At 47.1% G+C, this 17,390-nt stretch overlaps 1 protein-coding gene across 1 annotated transcript in view; it reads right to left on the bottom strand.

Moving 5' to 3' along the window:
* The window catches only part of TAOK1 (TAO kinase 1), a 959,977-nt gene that overhangs the window by 478,017 nt on the left and 464,570 nt on the right, over positions 1-17,390 (bottom strand). The window contains exon 7 of the mRNA XM_069226237.1: positions 16,104-16,217. Coding sequence (XP_069082338.1) covers positions 16,104-16,217 — 114 coding nt within the window. The remainder of the gene's footprint in view (positions 1-16,103; positions 16,218-17,390) is intronic.

Here is a 17,390-nt window from a genome sequence, read left to right as displayed (position 1 = left end):
GAACCTGAGCCAAGCATGACATATAATAATGATGCTGATATTAACACTGCATGTAGTTGCATCAGCAGCATCTAAGGCGTACCTGATGGAATTGCTTGTGATGGTTTGCCCTTCTGCTACAATTTCAGCCCCTATTTTTTTGATGCTTTTGAGGAAGGTACTGAAGGAGCTCTTTCATGGCATCCCAGTTCGCCCTGTTATTGTGTGCTAATAAAGCGTGTGTGGTCACAATGCGCGAATGGTTGGCTGCTTGAGCTGCCACCATTTTACTTGCTGCATCTAATTTTTGACTTTCTTCATCAGGAGGGGGGGTGTCTCCTGTAGATCGGCTATTGGATCTTTTGCGTGCTGTAGATGAGACAATAGAATCTGGTGGAATTTGTGCCTATATAAACAGAGGATCTGTGGGTGCAGCCTTAGATTTTTTATCAACTCTGGAAGTGATAATACATGCTTTAACTGGCTCCTTAAAGATCTCATCAGCATGCTGAAGCATCCCTGGGAACATTGGCAAGAACTGACTGTGCGTGTTGCTGCCGGGGTGTCAAATAAAAAATCTTCCTCAGAAGGATCTATGTTCATTGTCACATTATGAAATGTTGCTGCCCTAGCTGTGACTTGTTGATATGAGCTGGGTAGAGATCTGGATCATTAGGTGTAATAGGATCTGGATCATATGTATCCCGCGGAACTGGGTCATCTAAGGTATCTTCTAAATCCTGTGTCTCATATGGGGGTGAACTTGGTGGTATAACCCTGTGTTTGGCGGCGGTGGTGGAGCTGGCGAAGGAGGTGGAGAGGATGGAATAAAAGAATGAGGAAAAGATGGTGTCTTTTGTTTGGTAGCCTTTTTTGGAGGCAGAGAGCTATCAAGTGCCTCCTAGAAAGTAAAGTTTCTTTTTATAGGGACAGGGGGTGACGCAAGAATGTGACCCGTTCCCTCTTGAATATGAAGTTGGCGTTGTCGATCATTCAGGACTTCCAAAATTGGCTCCACAGGTGAAGGGCTGGTAGACGACTGTCTGGAATCTGCAGGAGTGGATAACAGTCTTATTTTTTTGGGCTCTAAAGTTATTAGTCAGTGCGAAGCTCTCAGCACCAAAGCAGTGGAGGCTAGTTTTTTTGGTCGGCATCTAAGTGTTCAGTACCAAAACAGGGAGCACAGTTGGTGGAGTCGGTGCAGAGGTGGCTTTCAAGGCCAAGATTGATTCCAAATTTTAACTTTGGCTTTTTTCATAGCCAATCCGAAGGACGGGGCATCTGAAACACTTTCTCGGCTTCGATCCTGGCTAGAAGGCAGTGGCGAACCGGTGACCTCTTTAGTTGTGAGGATTACATTCTTGTCGTGTAGAGGCCTTTGTACTCGCGGTCTGCGCCGACTGAAGCTCCTGGCTCTCAATGTCAGACTGAACGTTCGAGACAATCTTGGATCAAAAAAGCATCTTCTTCCTTTGGTTCCTCCTGTACGTGCTCTTCCCCGAAAATATCCAGTGGGTCGTCTAGAGTCTGAGACGCCGTTTCGAGTCGATTGGCTCTTCTGTCGCAAAGAGTCACAGGTTTGTCCGTTGTGGTCGGGGGAGAGACACAAATGACACACCTGGTGTTGACTGGTATGTGGGAACTTTGAATGACAGAGGGCAAAATCGAAATTGAGTCCATTCCATAAGGTCTGCAGCACAGTTAGGTGCATTACGTAAGCTGTAGGCATGAAGAGGGGAGCAAATGCCCTAAGAGCAGAGAGTCTGTTCCAAGATTGAAGATCGAACCAAGGATACAGTTTGAGAAAGAACACAATCAAAAACAATACCTGAAAGGGAGCTGTAGAGAAACCAGTTTAGGACTGTATCGTGCCAAGAACTCAGGGTAAGAGGAACGCACATCCGAACCAGACAGCGGAGAGAAAACAATCTAACAAAGGACTCCATGCCCAGGTAGACTATTACAGAGAGGAGTCACTTGATTCCATGACTCAAGAAGATTCTTCAAAGAAAAACAGGTTGTACCACTCCAAGCCCAATACTAGATGGCGAGCCTATGCAGAGATATGCAGACCATGTGTATCTACAGCTACACAAGCCATCGAACAGAGGTTTGTCACAGCGTGGAATCTTCCAGAGAAGGTGCTGGAGCTAGCAAGAATGTAAAGGACGAAAGTACATATTAAGGTCTCACTCTGGCAGAAACATAGGAGGTATGCCTCTTTTGAGGCCTTCTATAAATGTCTTAATTACAGGGATACAGCTGAGGCAGGAATGCTTCCTGCTGTGCATGCATGTGGACTTAGCCATTAGGTGTAGGCGTCATGAGGTGTGACATACGCCTGACATATGGAGGTGGAGCAAGTAGCTCATGACGCATTGGACAGAGGATAATAGAGGGTCTAGTTCGTTGGTGATGCAGGAGTAGACAAATCGTTTCCAATTTGCAGTATAGCATGCATTCAAGAGAGAGGGCTGAGTAACTGAGGTGCTAGATCGCAAGATCGACATTCTTGAGAAATGGATGCCTGATCCATCCTTGATTCTAGGTGAAAAAGGTCCAGCCTGTTGGGAAGTCATTCATGGGGGGCTGATCAACATCTCTAATAAGACTGAATTCCAGGCCCTCCTAGCACAGGTGGGGCCACCTGCAATGTTTGTCGCATTCTTTAAACCATTAGTGGAAGACACAGGAGAGGTGGTGAAGTATAGTTAAATATACCTGACCAGTTGGTCAATAGAGCTTTGTTCATGGACTGAGGGTGTGGTACCTAGAGGATAAGTTGGGCCATTTAGCGTTGTCGGAGTGGCAAACATGTCTAGCACTGGAGTACTGGTACAGGACCTGCGGTGGAGTTCCCACTCGTGGGCCTATTGATCTTTTCAGCTTAACAGGTCTCCTAGGTCCATTGGCCATCCTCAGAAGGTACTCCACCATCAAGTGAATGTGGTGATGAATGACCAAATGCCAGATTGTTTGAGCTAGCAGTAAAAGAAAGAGCGAGTGCTCTTCTGCTTCTGAAGGTAAAATCGGTCAGCCATGTTGCCTGTTCTGACCACGATTACTTTGCCTCAAATAAGTGGTAGGAAGGCTTTGAGAGCAATGCAGGAAAGAGGGAAAGGAGGGAAGTCCAGGGAACTGATGCAGTGACTCTTCTGCTGTGGAGTGCTCACATCCTGCATTCTGTTGTGATTAAGGGGAGATCAACACTGGGCTTGGGAGGCATCCGTAGTAATGGTGACTTGTGGAATGGCGTCTAAGGAAAGGTCTGCCTCGCAAAAGGTTGTTGCTGCTCTATCACTGTACAGAGCAATGGACTGTCCGTTACCAAAACTAGATCTTCCATCTGGCCTTCCGCTTTTGACCACTGTGCTGAAAGACACTGTTGCAAACGATGCATAAGCAGCAGGGTGTGGGGTACGATAGTACTGTAAGGTGACGTGGCTGAAAATGAGGTACAAGCTGGCCAAATGCTGTGACCCTTTGATGAATTAGTTAGGCTTTGTTGGTCACGGAATTTAGGACCATTCCAACCAAAAGTTGGATCCAAAGAGGTTAAAGGTGGGACTTAGCTACAATTATGGTAAACCCAAGACTGTGGAGATAGTCACCTGTTCGTGCTGTAGACATTGCTAGCTGCTTACTCTACTCATTAACCAATCATCACGATAGAGGAAAACATGGATGCCTCCTTCTCCTTAAGTGGGAGGTCACCACTGCTATGCACTTGGTGAAGTCCCTTGGGGCAGTTGTGTCACCAAAGGGAAGTACCTTGAACTGATAATGCCATGAATCACAGGTAGCTTTGGTCCGCTGGATGGGTAGGGATGTAGAAGGAGACGTTTTTGAGATCTAATGCTGCCATGTAATCACCCTGCAGGAGTAGAAGTATCACAACCTGCAACATCACCATGTTGAAATGGTCAGAGGGGACATATCTGCTGAGGTGCCTGGGGTCCAGAGTGGGTCCGAGAAAGCCATCCTTCTACAGAATAGTTAATTAAAGTGAGTAAACCCCTATGCAGCCCTGGTGGGTGGGCACTGGCTTGATTGCGCCCTTTTGAAGGAGTTTTTGGACTTCTTCCTCTGAAAGGGGCATATGTTCTCTGCTGAAAAGCTGCTTGAGGTGGGGAAATGTTGGGAGGTGGTGTGAGAACTTCTAGGCAGTAGCTGTGCTGAACTTAACTCAGGGCCATGGTGCTGGCTAGAGTTGTGTATCAGAGACTCTGGTACTAAAGGTGGGATTCTTCATTCATGTCTATGAGACTACTGTTTCCTGCTCTTCTTCGTTGAGCTCGAAGGAAAAGGCCGCCTCCGGGCTGGGAAATTAATAGATAATTCCTTGAGACCAGCTAAAGCTCCTGGTCCTGATAAGATACCGGGGGATTTGTTTAAATCTGAACCTGTTATCTGGACGTGGTATATTTACACACTATCGAACGCCATAGCAGCAGGGGGCCCTATCCCGGATACGTGGCACGGAGCAGAAATTATCCCCATATATAAAAAAGGTGATGTAGGCTCACCAGGCAACTATAGACCAATTAGTCTTATCGATAATTTGCAAAATATCTTTGCTAAGCAAGTTTTAGATAGGCTGATGGAATGGGTTCAAGACACTCAGGCTTTATCCCCTCTTCAGGCTGGGTTTCGTCCAAAAACTAGCACGATGGACCAGGCCTTTAGGCCTTCTTTGTTATATTGGAAATATGTCACTCTAGCAAAACAAAAATTGTATGTCGTCTTTGTGGATTTAAGATCCGCTTTCGACCTTGTCCCCAGAGGGAAGCTATGGGAAGTTCTGAATAAAATCGGTGGCCCGGGGAATCTAGTGTAGTTTATTCAAACATTACATGAGAATACCTATGCAAGAGTGAGATGGGGCAGCCAGGGGGAACTTACGGATCGAATAGATATTAGGAGGGGGTACGTCAGGGCTGTGTCCTTGCTCCCACTCTCTTTTCTTTGTTCATCAATGAGATGGTTGAAATTGTAACTGACTGTAAAAATTATGCTCCATCCCTGAATAATCTAATTCCGATCCTGTTATTTGCTGATGATTCACTCTTAATTTCCTAAACTCCTATGGGCCTGCAGGTCCTAGTGGACAGATTCAGCACTTTCTGTGCAGACTATGGATTGGAACTTAACTCCAGCAAATTTATGATCTTTGGTTGTGGCCCCATCAAAAGATGTACCATTTTATTCAATGGGGATCCCCTAAGCAAGGTAAGCTCTATTGATTACCTGGGGGTAAGAATAAGTAATAATATGCAATTGGAGGCCCAGGTTGACAAGAGTACAGCACTTTTAGCACATAGATCTGGGGCTATTTTGTGGTTTTATAAATCTAATACTGCGAAAGCTGTCGCTCCAGCTATTAAAATCTTTGTAGCGAAGGCCCAGGGTGCAGCGTCTTATGTTGCAGAGATTTGGGATTTTTAAATGCTAGTAAACTATCTGTGGGGGAAAATAGCTTTATAAGATCCCTTTTGGCATGCCCTTGTAATACCCCATTGATTCCAATGTTTCTGGACCTTGGATTCTCCCGTATTTCTGATGTAATTGCCCTAAGACCCTCACTTTTTTGGGTACGTATTTGGGCCACCCTGGAATTAGCCGTGTACAAGGAGTCTCTACAAGACATCTTAGAGAGACCTAATGCACTTTCCATTCCCTGGCTTAATCAAATTATGAGATGGTTTCATATTCTGGGACTTAGGGACTTCTGGAGTCAACCCCACAATCTAAGGAGGGTCCAGAAAGACCACTTGAAAACAGTCTACTGGCCTTATGTCAGGAATAGGTATTCGTTAAGTACGTCATACGGTCGACTGACTTCCCAATTTCTTGACTTCAAGTGGCAACCTCACTTTAAACCCTTCTTGGATTTAATCCCCGATTTATTTAGCAAAAGCTTGTATGTCTGTTTCAGGTATGGGTGCTTACCTTTGAGGTCTTTTACTAGTATGTGGCGACCTGTATTGACAGCTGATCTATGTCCTAGCTGTAACTGTACTTCGGAAACTCTAGTACATTTCATGTTCATTTGTCCCGTACGTGGATTCGCCCAGCTTGCAGGAATATGGGCATGAGACATTGTAAAGATGCATTAAGACTGATGATGAGAGATAATCCCAATATTTTAAATTTGTGCTGTCAGCAAGTTCCTTGCGGCTGCATGGTACATACGTACACGCCTTTTAAAAAAGCCAAAATGAATTGCTTTAAGTGATTATAGTTCTTACATTTATTTATATATTGATTATATACAATAATTTTATGATTATCGTGATTCATCGTTGCTTGCATATAGGATGACAATGAGAGATAGTTCCTTATCATATAGGCTATTAGATAGCCTCTGGGGAAGTACGTCAAGGTTTTTAACATACATGTTTTCTTCTTTTATCTTTTTATGGCTAATTGACCGTTTAATCCTATCTAAATCCTGTATTCACTATGCACTTATAGTTATTTTTACCTGTGATTGTATTGCTTTGATGGTTAAATTTGACCGAATAAAGCTTGTGTGAGATGAATAGATAAGCTCGGCCACAGAGAGACTGGCTGCTGCTTCTTCTGCCTCACCACCACTGTCCAAAGATGTCAAGAGTGTTGTTGGGTTTTCATGGACAGGAAGGTAAAGAAGGCTTTGCACATGGTGTCGGAGAGGCAGAGATTGCCCACAGGAATATGAAGTGGCACTGGGGGGCACTAAAGGAATGGCACCCTTTTCATCACTGTTCACCCATTCTTGGTGACAAAGTCAAGAGGCAAGAGGCACAAAGCTCAAAAGAGAACCCAAAGCACGACAGTGAGGTGTAGAAGAAGGACAATCTCTGCTGAATGTCATTCTGAAGAAAACAAAAGCAATCACTGAGTGGAGTTTCATTTCATGCTCTCAGAGTGGAAAAGTGACCTTATCGGGCCAGAAGGAAAGCATAACAAGCACTGAACTCTGTGGCGAATAAAAAAAAATAAAGTTAACAGAGGAGTCAATGCCCATGCGCACTGCCAACTAAGGAAAGAGTCAATAAACCTACTGACTCGAGAGACTTCTTCAAAGAAAAACAACTTGCAAACATCCAAGCATAAGACTAGATGCTTGCTGGAGGGGGAGTGAGGGCCGCAGTCCAGGCGGCTGGGACTGAGTGGCAGAAGATACTGGTGGTCCTGGTTGCTGCAGGCGGGGCCGTGAAAGAAGATGCTGATCCCCCGATGTGCATCGGGCCTCCCCCTGAACTGTGAACAACCTCCTGGAATAACAGTAAAAACTGATCCACGGCTGCTATTGGCTTCCCACCCAACTTACTGAGATCTCCCCCAGGCACTTCGAGCCATAGACACACTATGCCAAAAATTAAAGGAGAACTGGATATCTGAGACCCTTTCTGACCTGAGAGGGAGCTGACCTGGAGAAGCTGGCCGTGAGGCAGCCGTGCGAGAACCGGGGGCGAGAAGTACCATACCACACCTCTCTGTGGGAGCGCCAGGAGGGGTCTGGCACTCAGCGGCGTCAAATCGGATCACCAATAAGATATACAAAGGCAGGAGGACGGGGATCGCTGGCTTCCGAGGGGGGTGCCCACAAGGGATATACAGAGTCGTGCTTACTAAACACAAGGACCGCGAACCACGCGTCCTGCGCGGAGGAGCCGAGCTGGATCTGGCAGCTGCTCCCCTAGACCGCCACTGTCAGACTTAGAGACCCCGAGGCTGCAGTGTGACAGAGACTGGTTTCCTCTCGGATCCGCAAGGCGTGAAGAAATACCGGGGATACCCTGGGAACAGAATGGGGAAAGATAGAGCAAACAAGCAACCTCCAGCCTTGCAGCAAAAAAAAAAAAAAAATCGACCAGTACACCACCTCGGCGACCCCTCATGGGGACAGTGGCGCGCCCTCCGGAGCCCCCACACCAGACGGAGTGAGCGCAATTCTCCTGGCTATCCAGTCGTCACAACTGGCCGTCGAGACCAAAATAGGGGAGGTGCGAGAGGACATGGGCCTTATTAGGCAAGACCTCAGGAACGCAGTGGGTTGCATCACGGAAGTGGAGACCCGTGTCTCGCAAGCGGAAGACGAACTAGCCGAACTCAGAACCAAGGTGGCTCAGTTACAAAACCGAACCGGGGAGCTCCATCGACTTGCCAAAGATGCGGAAAACCGTTCAAGGCGTAATCTACGATTCGTGGGATATCCGGAAGGGGCAGAGGACAACAAGGTGTCTGAATTCCTAGAGAACTGTATTAGATCCTGGATGCCCGACCAGAGTTTGTCGACCTGGTTTTCAGTCAAGCGGGCGCACAGAGCACTGGCCCCTCGACCTCCTCCGGGTGGTCCACGGAGGCCGATGATTACATGTTTCATAAACTTCAAGGACCGTGACAGCGTGCTCAGAGAGGCCAGATGCTCAACCAACCTCCTTTGGGTCAACCACAAAATCCTGGTGTTCCCGGACTACACCCGCGAGGTTCAGACCAGACGCTGGTCCTATGAACACGTCAAACAGAAACTTAGGGCTGTGCAGCTTTCCTACATGCTTCTGTTTCCTGCACGTCTAAAGGTCCTCATGGCCGGAAAGGCCCCAAGAGACCGGCTGGGGATCCCCCTGGAGGCCGACTTCCCCCCCAGATGGAACAGCGAAGGAGCCCCGGCTCGGGGGGGGGTGTGTCAGGAGACACCCCGGGGGACAATGACCCAGCTCAGGAGATGGTTGACGACCGGCTGATGTGATCTGTTGGACCTGTTTCACGACACTCGAGCCTTGGTGGTCCCGGCTCGGACCCAGCGCAGTCTACTTTATAGCAAGGACCTGGCGGCTGCACGTTACACTTGTTTCGGCTTCCCATTCATAAATTGCAGACGATCCGTCTTAAAGGAGGGGTACACCACTCCACTCCAATGTTAGTTCCGCTGGCTGTATTGTTAAAGTTGGCCACTTGGGCGACAGATGCTTCTTGGGTGGAAGTATGGGGTGGGGATAATAAGTTTATACTGAAGTTTAGTAACAAAGTTTTTGTAAGTTTCTTTACTGTTGTTCTTTCTCCTTTTTGCCCCATTGCTCGAGGCGGTCAACCCAACACACACAAAATGAAGCTTGGCACCTACACATATCTACCCCTCTCACGCGTTGCCCTCACTGACCAAAATACTCTCCTGGAACTTAAACGGCCTCTTGGACAAAATTAAAAGATCTGCAGTATACAGCACTCTCCACAGATACACCCCACCGGTGGTCTTGCTACAAGAGACACAACTCCTTGGGACCAGGTGCCCCATGCTCACCAGAGGGGGTTATGAAAGAGTCTACCACTCAGGCTTCTCTAGAGGTTCCAGGGGGGTAGCTATTTTGCTTCACCGCTCACTGCCCATGACAACCATAGCCACGCATTCCGACCCACAGGGTATATATGTTGTGGTGTCCGGGTTGTTGCACGGACAACCCCTCAACCTCATTCATAAGCACATATGCTCCCCTGGCGAGGTTGGATGCCTTCCTGATCTCCCTTCGGCGGACTGTGGCTGATCTCCCCCAAGGCATCATATTAATAGGAGGCGACTTCAATGCTGTATTAGACCCCGAATTAGACGTGTCCGTCGACACTATTGTTAGCCGATCGAGCCGAGCATCAGCCCTGAGGGGCTGGGCTGATAGTCTACGCCTGTGCGAGGTCTAGAGAACCTGGCACCCCAGAGCTAGACATTACACACACATCAGCAGCCCATGGGACACATGCCAGAATCAATCTCATATTTACACCTGCACTAGACATTACCAATGTCACTGGGGCTGAGATCCTTCCCCACGGAGTCTCTGACCACACACCAATACAAATCCGACTGGGCGGCACAGACCCAACTGGCCGACCAGTGTGGCGCTTGAATGCCTTGTACTTACAGGACGAGGAGTACAAAACGGTGGTGAAGAAGCATTTAGCACAATATTTTGACGAAAACATGGGATCGGTACAATCCCCAGGTACGATCTGGGCCGCGTGTAAGGCGACAGAGGGCACCGCCAAACATCTCCTTTGTGTGCGGGAACGTGCACGCATTTCCCAAATAGCAGAGCTAGAGGCTCGTGCAGTGCGCCTCGAACGCCAGCACCTTGCCACTCCCTCAGCCCAGTGCTTGCGACAGCTTATAAAGGTATGTGAGGAGATTAAAACCCTAGTCTTAGAATCTGCCAAACATATTTGGAGGGCATCAACGGCTCGAGTGTATGGTTGGGAGATAAAAATGGTAAACTCTTACACTGGTTGGCCACGCGACCTATGGCCAACAGGATCGTATCAGAAATCTTAGATGAAACCGGGACCCCCGCCAAGACCCCCAGAGACATGGCGCAGAGCTTTGCCTCTTACTATGCGCGATTATACGAAGAACGCCCCTGGCCGCCGGCAGAAAGGGAGTCCCTCCTCCTCAACGAAATGACTCTCCCCCCACGATTTCTCCCGCAGTTCGGGATAACTTAGACGAAGCAATAAGCCTGGAAGGAAGTCCAGGCGCAATAGCCACCCTGGCCTCGGGCAAGACCCCAGGTCCAGACGGCTTCCCAGCAGAGCTTTACAGCAGATGCAGCGACATACTAGGACCCCACCTCCTTAACATGTATGACAAAGCGGAGAGTAACAATCGATTCCCCCCCCCGACACTGACCAAGCCACGATTGCGGTAATCCCTAAAACTCAGCCTCCGTCGCGGCATTGTTCAGACTACCGGACCATTTCTCTCCTAAACATCGAAGTTAAAATACTTTCCTCAATTCTTGCCTCCAGATTGAAAACAGCCCTCCCATCATTGATCCATCCCGACCAATGTGGCTTTATGCCCTCCCGGAGTACTAGGCACTGTATTAGACGCCTGCACCTGGCCTTGGCGCACCGTGGAGTCTTAACTCACTCACCAAAGGCTCTGCTCCTCCTTGAATTTGAAAAAGCGTTTGACACCGTGGACTGGTCATACCTAGATCAAGTCCTACAGAGCAACGGGATTGGTCCCAGATTCCGAAGGCTAGTGGGACTACTATATTCCCATCCAACGGCTAGGGTGCAGGTCAATGGAGCTGTATCTGATTCGTTCTGCATTAGCCGTGGACCACGCCAGGGTTGCCCTTTGTCCCCGCTGCTTTTTGCACTCGTAATATAGCCGGGAGGACCCTCTGATTGAGGGGTGGTCTTGGCCTGCTGGGCCGGAGGATCGAGTGGCGTTTATACGCCGATGATGTTCTCCTATACATTGCCAACCCGGCCACAAGTGGTCCGCGTATCCTACAGATCCTGGACCTCTTCACGGACGCCTCTGGCCTCACGCTAAATCCCCGCAAATCTCTGCTGGTACCACTGCACCCTGCAAGAGACTGTATTGACTGGCAACAGACCACCCCAGTATGACGGAATAGTTTCAAATACCTGGGGGTTCACATTGCTCTCATTCCAGAACTGACGTGGGAGCTCAATGTCACACCACTCACTGCCAGAATTAAGGCTGACCTCCAGCATTGGCAAACACTGCCTCTTAATCTGCTCGGAAGAATTGCGCTTTTAAAAATGATGGTCCTTCCCAGGCTCCTCTACCTGCTGCAGAACTTCCCCAACCCAATCCCCAAGAGATGGTGTCGCGTATGCTCTCATTATCCTAATGAGACTACTGGATTTTTGGGCGACAGGATCGTTCGTAGTGTGGGGGACTAAGTCTGACCCACGGTGAAGGACCCTTGTCACCCCAAATCCAGGTTATGCTCCGGCTAACTAGCAGTGCCTCATCTCTCCCAAAGGGAAGAGACAATTGGGCAGCCAAGCGTATGACGTCTTAGTGCTTCCCAGGGAAGTTGTGGTCACTCAGGTCACAACCAGTTCTCTCGTACAAAGTGCGGTCTCATATATAAATGACAAAGGCAGTTTGAGTTTTAAAGATTGGTTTAATAAAACAACTGCATTTTAGATGACAAGGCGTGAGCCGCAATAACCAGAACCATACAACACAGTAGGATTTAAATAGTAACGAGGAGAGTGAAACATAAGAATAAGGCTATCATATTGCAACTAAATTATGTTCTCTCTAAGTTATATTTTGAGCACAGCATGTGAAGCTCTAAGCCTGCCTTTCTGGTTCCCCCAGGAGGACATCAACCCTCATACCTGAGCAAAGGCCTGTGATCTGGATCAGCATCTGCAACAGGACAGTCAGCATCTAGTTGTGGGTTCCTGGTCGGAATCTCCCTCTTACGTGTATCAGGACTAGAAAGTGTTTTTATAACTAACGCGCCTGTGTTCTAAGAAACGTCCCTACGTAAGGATGTGTACTTTCTACGAACCATAAAGACTAACCTTCTACCACGTTTATCGGCAATGTACCAGACTGTATCCTTGACTGAAGCACAGAGCGAGCAAGAATGTATTGTTTGAGAACACAGTGCTGAAGTAAGCTAGACAGTGTGATAGAAGGAAATAAAACAAGACCGTGTAACTGGTTATTGTAAAATAACAGTGCGAGGCTAAATAAAATGCATCTAGGGCAAAGTGCACAGAGGCCTAATACGTTAAGCAAACGCGCAGAAAGCTACATTAAAAATGGCTACACTACAATGGTTTAAAGAAATTGACTCAGTGATTCGCCACTTCCTATGGAAGGGCACCCGCCCCCGACTGGAGCTTACCGTATGTCAACGAGATGTTTACGATGGAGGGTTGGGAATGTCAAATATATACTACTACCACCTCGCAACGCAACTACTTGTCATCAATGACTGGGTTGGAGGAGGCTGGTCGGACCCTGAGTACAGACTTGAGCTCCGTACATTGGGCTACCCCGGGATATTTGACACTCTCTATGGGTGCCCGATTCCCCGATCCATCCCAGAGGTGACTAGAGTGATTCTGATGGGGTGGCGAGATGCCCAGAGGGTCTCAGGGTGGTGGAATCTTATTACCCAACAGACCCCGCTATGGCATGGAAAGTTACTTGCTGAAGTGGCGGGACTGAAGGGGTTCCAGAAATGGGATAATATAGGGATCACTACGCTTGGGGATGTCTGGGGGGGATCTCACATGAGGTCCTTTGAGGAGCTCCAGGGACTCTTCACACTAGAACACAATTCCACAAATACCTTCAGCTGCGTCATGCTCTAATGACACACACGCAAGTCGATGAACACATTCCTGAATACGCTCCCATGGAAGCGAAGGTACTAATGGGTAATCTGGGTAGAGGCAGAGTCTCACAGATATACCGCTCACTAATAGCTAACACCTCGGGTTCCCTTGAGAAGCTCCGCCACAGATGGGAGGGATGGGTGAGACCAATCGAGGAGGAGGAATGGGGAGAGGCCCTGTTGGCACCTCGAGTCCTGGTAATGTCCACCAAATTACGTCTCTTACAATCCTTCTACCTACGCACTGCATACCTAACACCCGCAAGGCTACATAGGGCAGGCCTCCGTTCCACGGCTGGTTGCCCGTGATGTTTTCAACCAGAGGCAGATTTCTTTCACATGACATGGTCATGCCCAATTATAGAGGCATATTGGGGAGCAATCAAAAGACAGATCTCCAAGGTCCTGCAGGTAGACGCGACACTGGCTCCGTTCCCATTTTTACTGGGGGTAATAGGAGACACGGACCTGAGGAGAGCAGACCGGACTTTCCTAGGAATAGCGTGCCTAGTTGCTAAAAGAGACATTATGACTGAGTGGAAGGCAGGAGCGGCACCATGCCTGAATAAATGGAGGCAGGGAGTGGACTGGTGTGCACAACGTGAGAGATTGGTTTGCGAGGCCAGGGGATGCCCAAGTAAATATGACAAAATATGGGGGAAGTGGAAGGCACTGGCGAGAGACTAGAGTAAATCAGAGCTCAGCACATGGTTGGGGTACTCGCCTCAGAGATGAGGCCCAGGCCTCGGCCTGTCCCCTTTTCTCCGCGTGTGCGGGCATGTGTGAGCCCGAGACCAAGCCTCTTCCTATCAGTGGGAGACACAAATATCACGCACTGTGTTTAAGGTGGACCGGGTTGAACATGACCGAGTGCTTAAAGTATTCATTATATGTAGTTTGGATTAATTCCACTATGTTAATTTTGTTTCAGCATTTGTATATGATGTGCATTTCTTTCCTCATTTTTCCTAAAACAATAAAAACTTCTTTATTAAAAAAAAAAGGCTAGATGGTAGAAGTATGGAGAGCATGCGTTTCTAAAGCAACACACGCCTCGTCAGCGGTAGTAGGCCCTATATAAATACAATTTAAAATGTATTTATTTTTGTGTACTTCCTTTTTTACTGGGCAACAGACAAGAGCCCAATTGTCCATCTTAAAAAGTGTTCACCACGGATTAATCTGGTTTTGCGAAACAGATCTAGATTTACTTTTTTTCTGATGTGCCTTTTGAAGACTGAACAAGCAATGAGAAAACTAATAGGTCTCATGTTAGAGACTTATTGGCTCTGCCGCTGCTTTTTGTCCATTCTCCACAGCACTGGCAAAAATTATGATGCTGTACAACATTGGCAAAAAAGCTGATGCTATACAGTATGAACAAAAGTAAAAAAGGTGCAACAGCTGTCATATGTACTTGCAACACAGAAAATAAGGTAAAGATAAGAAAAAAAAAACACAAGGTCCAATGTATTTTCATAGAAAACCGTATAAAGCTACCAACACTTCAAGAAAAGAGGAAAGACTATGCTTGACGACGTACTGCTATAATACTGTCTGCTGACAGCAGGCAATGAAGTCACTTTGAGCCCACTGCCACCTTTTACAAATCAAGAACACAGCTACTATAAACACAGCACACTCTTAGCCTGGACACAGACTAGCAAATCATGTGATGCCATTCCAAACGAAGCCTGCAATCATTAACAAAGACAAGTCCTGCAACGTCACATAGGTCTGGCTGTAAGCAAGGGAAATGGGGGTGGCGCTTGAACAGACAAAGACTCTGCTGTAACACCCTGCTGCATGAGCACTACAGCTCTCCCAAGAGTATTGGCTGCCCACAGCGCACAGATGTGGCGTCCCAGACCACAGACCATGACCAAAACACCCTTGTCGCTGGAGAAGGAGAAGGAGAAAGGATCTGCAGGCCTTGCGGCCATGTTAACTTAGTGTAAACCTAGTGACAATCCAAGGAGAAGAACGAGGGAGGGGGAATCTGGCTACTGTCGGCTTTGTTTGAGGAGAGGGGAAATACAGCTGCTCCATTACCCTGGATGCCTACCCACGTCAGGGCAACAAATCCAACACACTGCTGATCGTGGGAGCACAGCAGCTTTGAGCATGGGCTCTCGAGAAGACACTGCAGCAGGAACAGGGCCTTCATTTCAAGCAACAGTGCAGGTGGTGGGAAAGTAGAAGGACACTGACAAGAAAGCGCAGCTAAAGGGAGAAGCACATGGACGAGAGAACACACAAGTAAATGGCACAGATAAGAAAGCAAATTAGTGCGTCGTGGGAGAGAAGCATATAAGGAAGGCGGAAGGAAAATATATTCACTCTCAGGGAGTGCTTAAGCAAAAAGGAAAGAGTAGCTCTTTGAAAGTAAGCAGTGGAAGGACAAAAGTAAAATGGATATGTTCCAGGGGAGGGACAAATGCAAGATGAGCAAGGCAAGCCATTAAAATAAGAAGCAAGCAAATGAATGACAAAGTTAACCAATGGATGAGCTTCAAGTCCCAGTATGATCCCTGTAAAGTGACAAAAGGTCATTTTCAACCAAACAGCTGGCAGGCTTGCCCTAAAAAGGATTTCAGTATTATATGCATGGGAAACTTAGGAATGCATTTGAAGAAGGGTGAAAGTCTTTAGATTCTAAAGCAGCAGAGGGTGCAGGTGGTACACACACATAAAAAACCGTGTTGACAGATCTGAGGATACAACATAGCTAATCATCATAATATAGAACAAGAGTCTTGGTCACAACACATGACAATAAGTAAGGGTACTAGTATAGGTGGTATTCAAATTAAATGTTCCTGAATGTAACAAAAACTGATAATCCAGTTGGTTTGTCAAGGTAAGAAATCAAATACAGTGGGTAATGTGACACAATCACGAATTGGGAGAGTCTGTGAACATCTACAAGCCTGTAAACAAAGTGCATTACTCAGAAAGCTGTCTCACCAATATGGTGTCCCCACAAAGGAATTTGCAGGAGATGCTATTGAAGCTGATCCAAAGTCTGCAAGTTTCACCTGACCAGGCTCTGTTAATAGGATGTTTCCAGCTTTAATATCCCTGGAAAGAAAACAAAAGAGAAATAATTTGTACAACTCTAGGTGAGGCTACATTTCACATAATTTCCACTAAAAATAGCCATCATTGCATGTCAAGGCCTAGGATAAAGTTCCACTCCAGTTGTACTGTAGCTGTTAATTTCTATTATTCAAAACTTTCATTACGTTTTATTTTATAACCATCTACATAGGAAATGCAATCTACCGTTATGTTTGACTCATTGAATGACAAAGAAAAAGAAAAAAAACTTTTTCTTTTTTGCACTCTGGGTTCCTTTATTTTTTTTAATTTATTTTGAGGTTTTGGTTGCAAATGCTCAACAAGTATTATACAAGTAATGAACAAGTTACTTGCCTTTGGTAACACTCTCCCTGGTATGAACTACCTAGCTGCGGATTCCTCATCTGTTCACTATTCCGCTTGTCAACAGACTGGCTATGAAAACATTTCTGTAGTACCTCTGTGCGCCAGAAGGTGGCGATTTGCATCTCTGCACTGACACTGTTCTGTTCTGTAAATGACCTGTGAAACAAATGCAGAAGTCCCGAATTCCACTCGTGGCAGAATGCATCTCAGATCAAGCAACGACTTGGAATCTCCAACACGAAGTGCTGACAATGCACTTTCTCGGTAGTGGCAAACAGATGGATCCTGCCAGGTGTTTCCGCCAGCCTCTGGACTCTGTGCTGTGGCCAAACAGGCTGGCTGGGAGATACCACCCCTCCTCCCCCACCCACATTTTGACACCTTTTAGAACTAATAGTTGTTAATTTTCGAATTTGACACCGCACTGAGGACTTCTAATCAGACCTCAGTACCAGGGTACTTTCCTTAAAACAAATTACGTCTGATTGTTTAACAACTGGTAGAGGACTTTAGCACCCCTGCAAGTCCCTAGTGAATGGCATTCCTGTTACATAGGGCATGGAAACTAAAGAGGGTCCCCTAAGGACTGTAGCATAACTTGCGCCATCCTAAGGTACCCCCACACAAATTGTACACAACCTGCCATCGCAAGCCCTGAATGAAAACATGACATGGCACACATTGTGTGCTATGCCAAAGTCACTGCATGCATTATATGCAAGTCACACCCTACAGCAGGCCTTAAGAGCCCTAGGGCAGGGTGCATTATAATGCATGTGAGGACATATCCTCATGAGCAGATATGCC

This window comes from Pleurodeles waltl, chromosome 3_1 (genome assembly GCF_031143425.1).
Source record: "Pleurodeles waltl isolate 20211129_DDA chromosome 3_1, aPleWal1.hap1.20221129, whole genome shotgun sequence".
NCBI lineage: Eukaryota > Metazoa > Chordata > Amphibia > Caudata > Salamandridae > Pleurodeles > Pleurodeles waltl.
The sequence above is the reverse complement of the archived record's forward strand: the minus strand, read 5'-3'. Positions and strand labels throughout refer to the sequence as shown.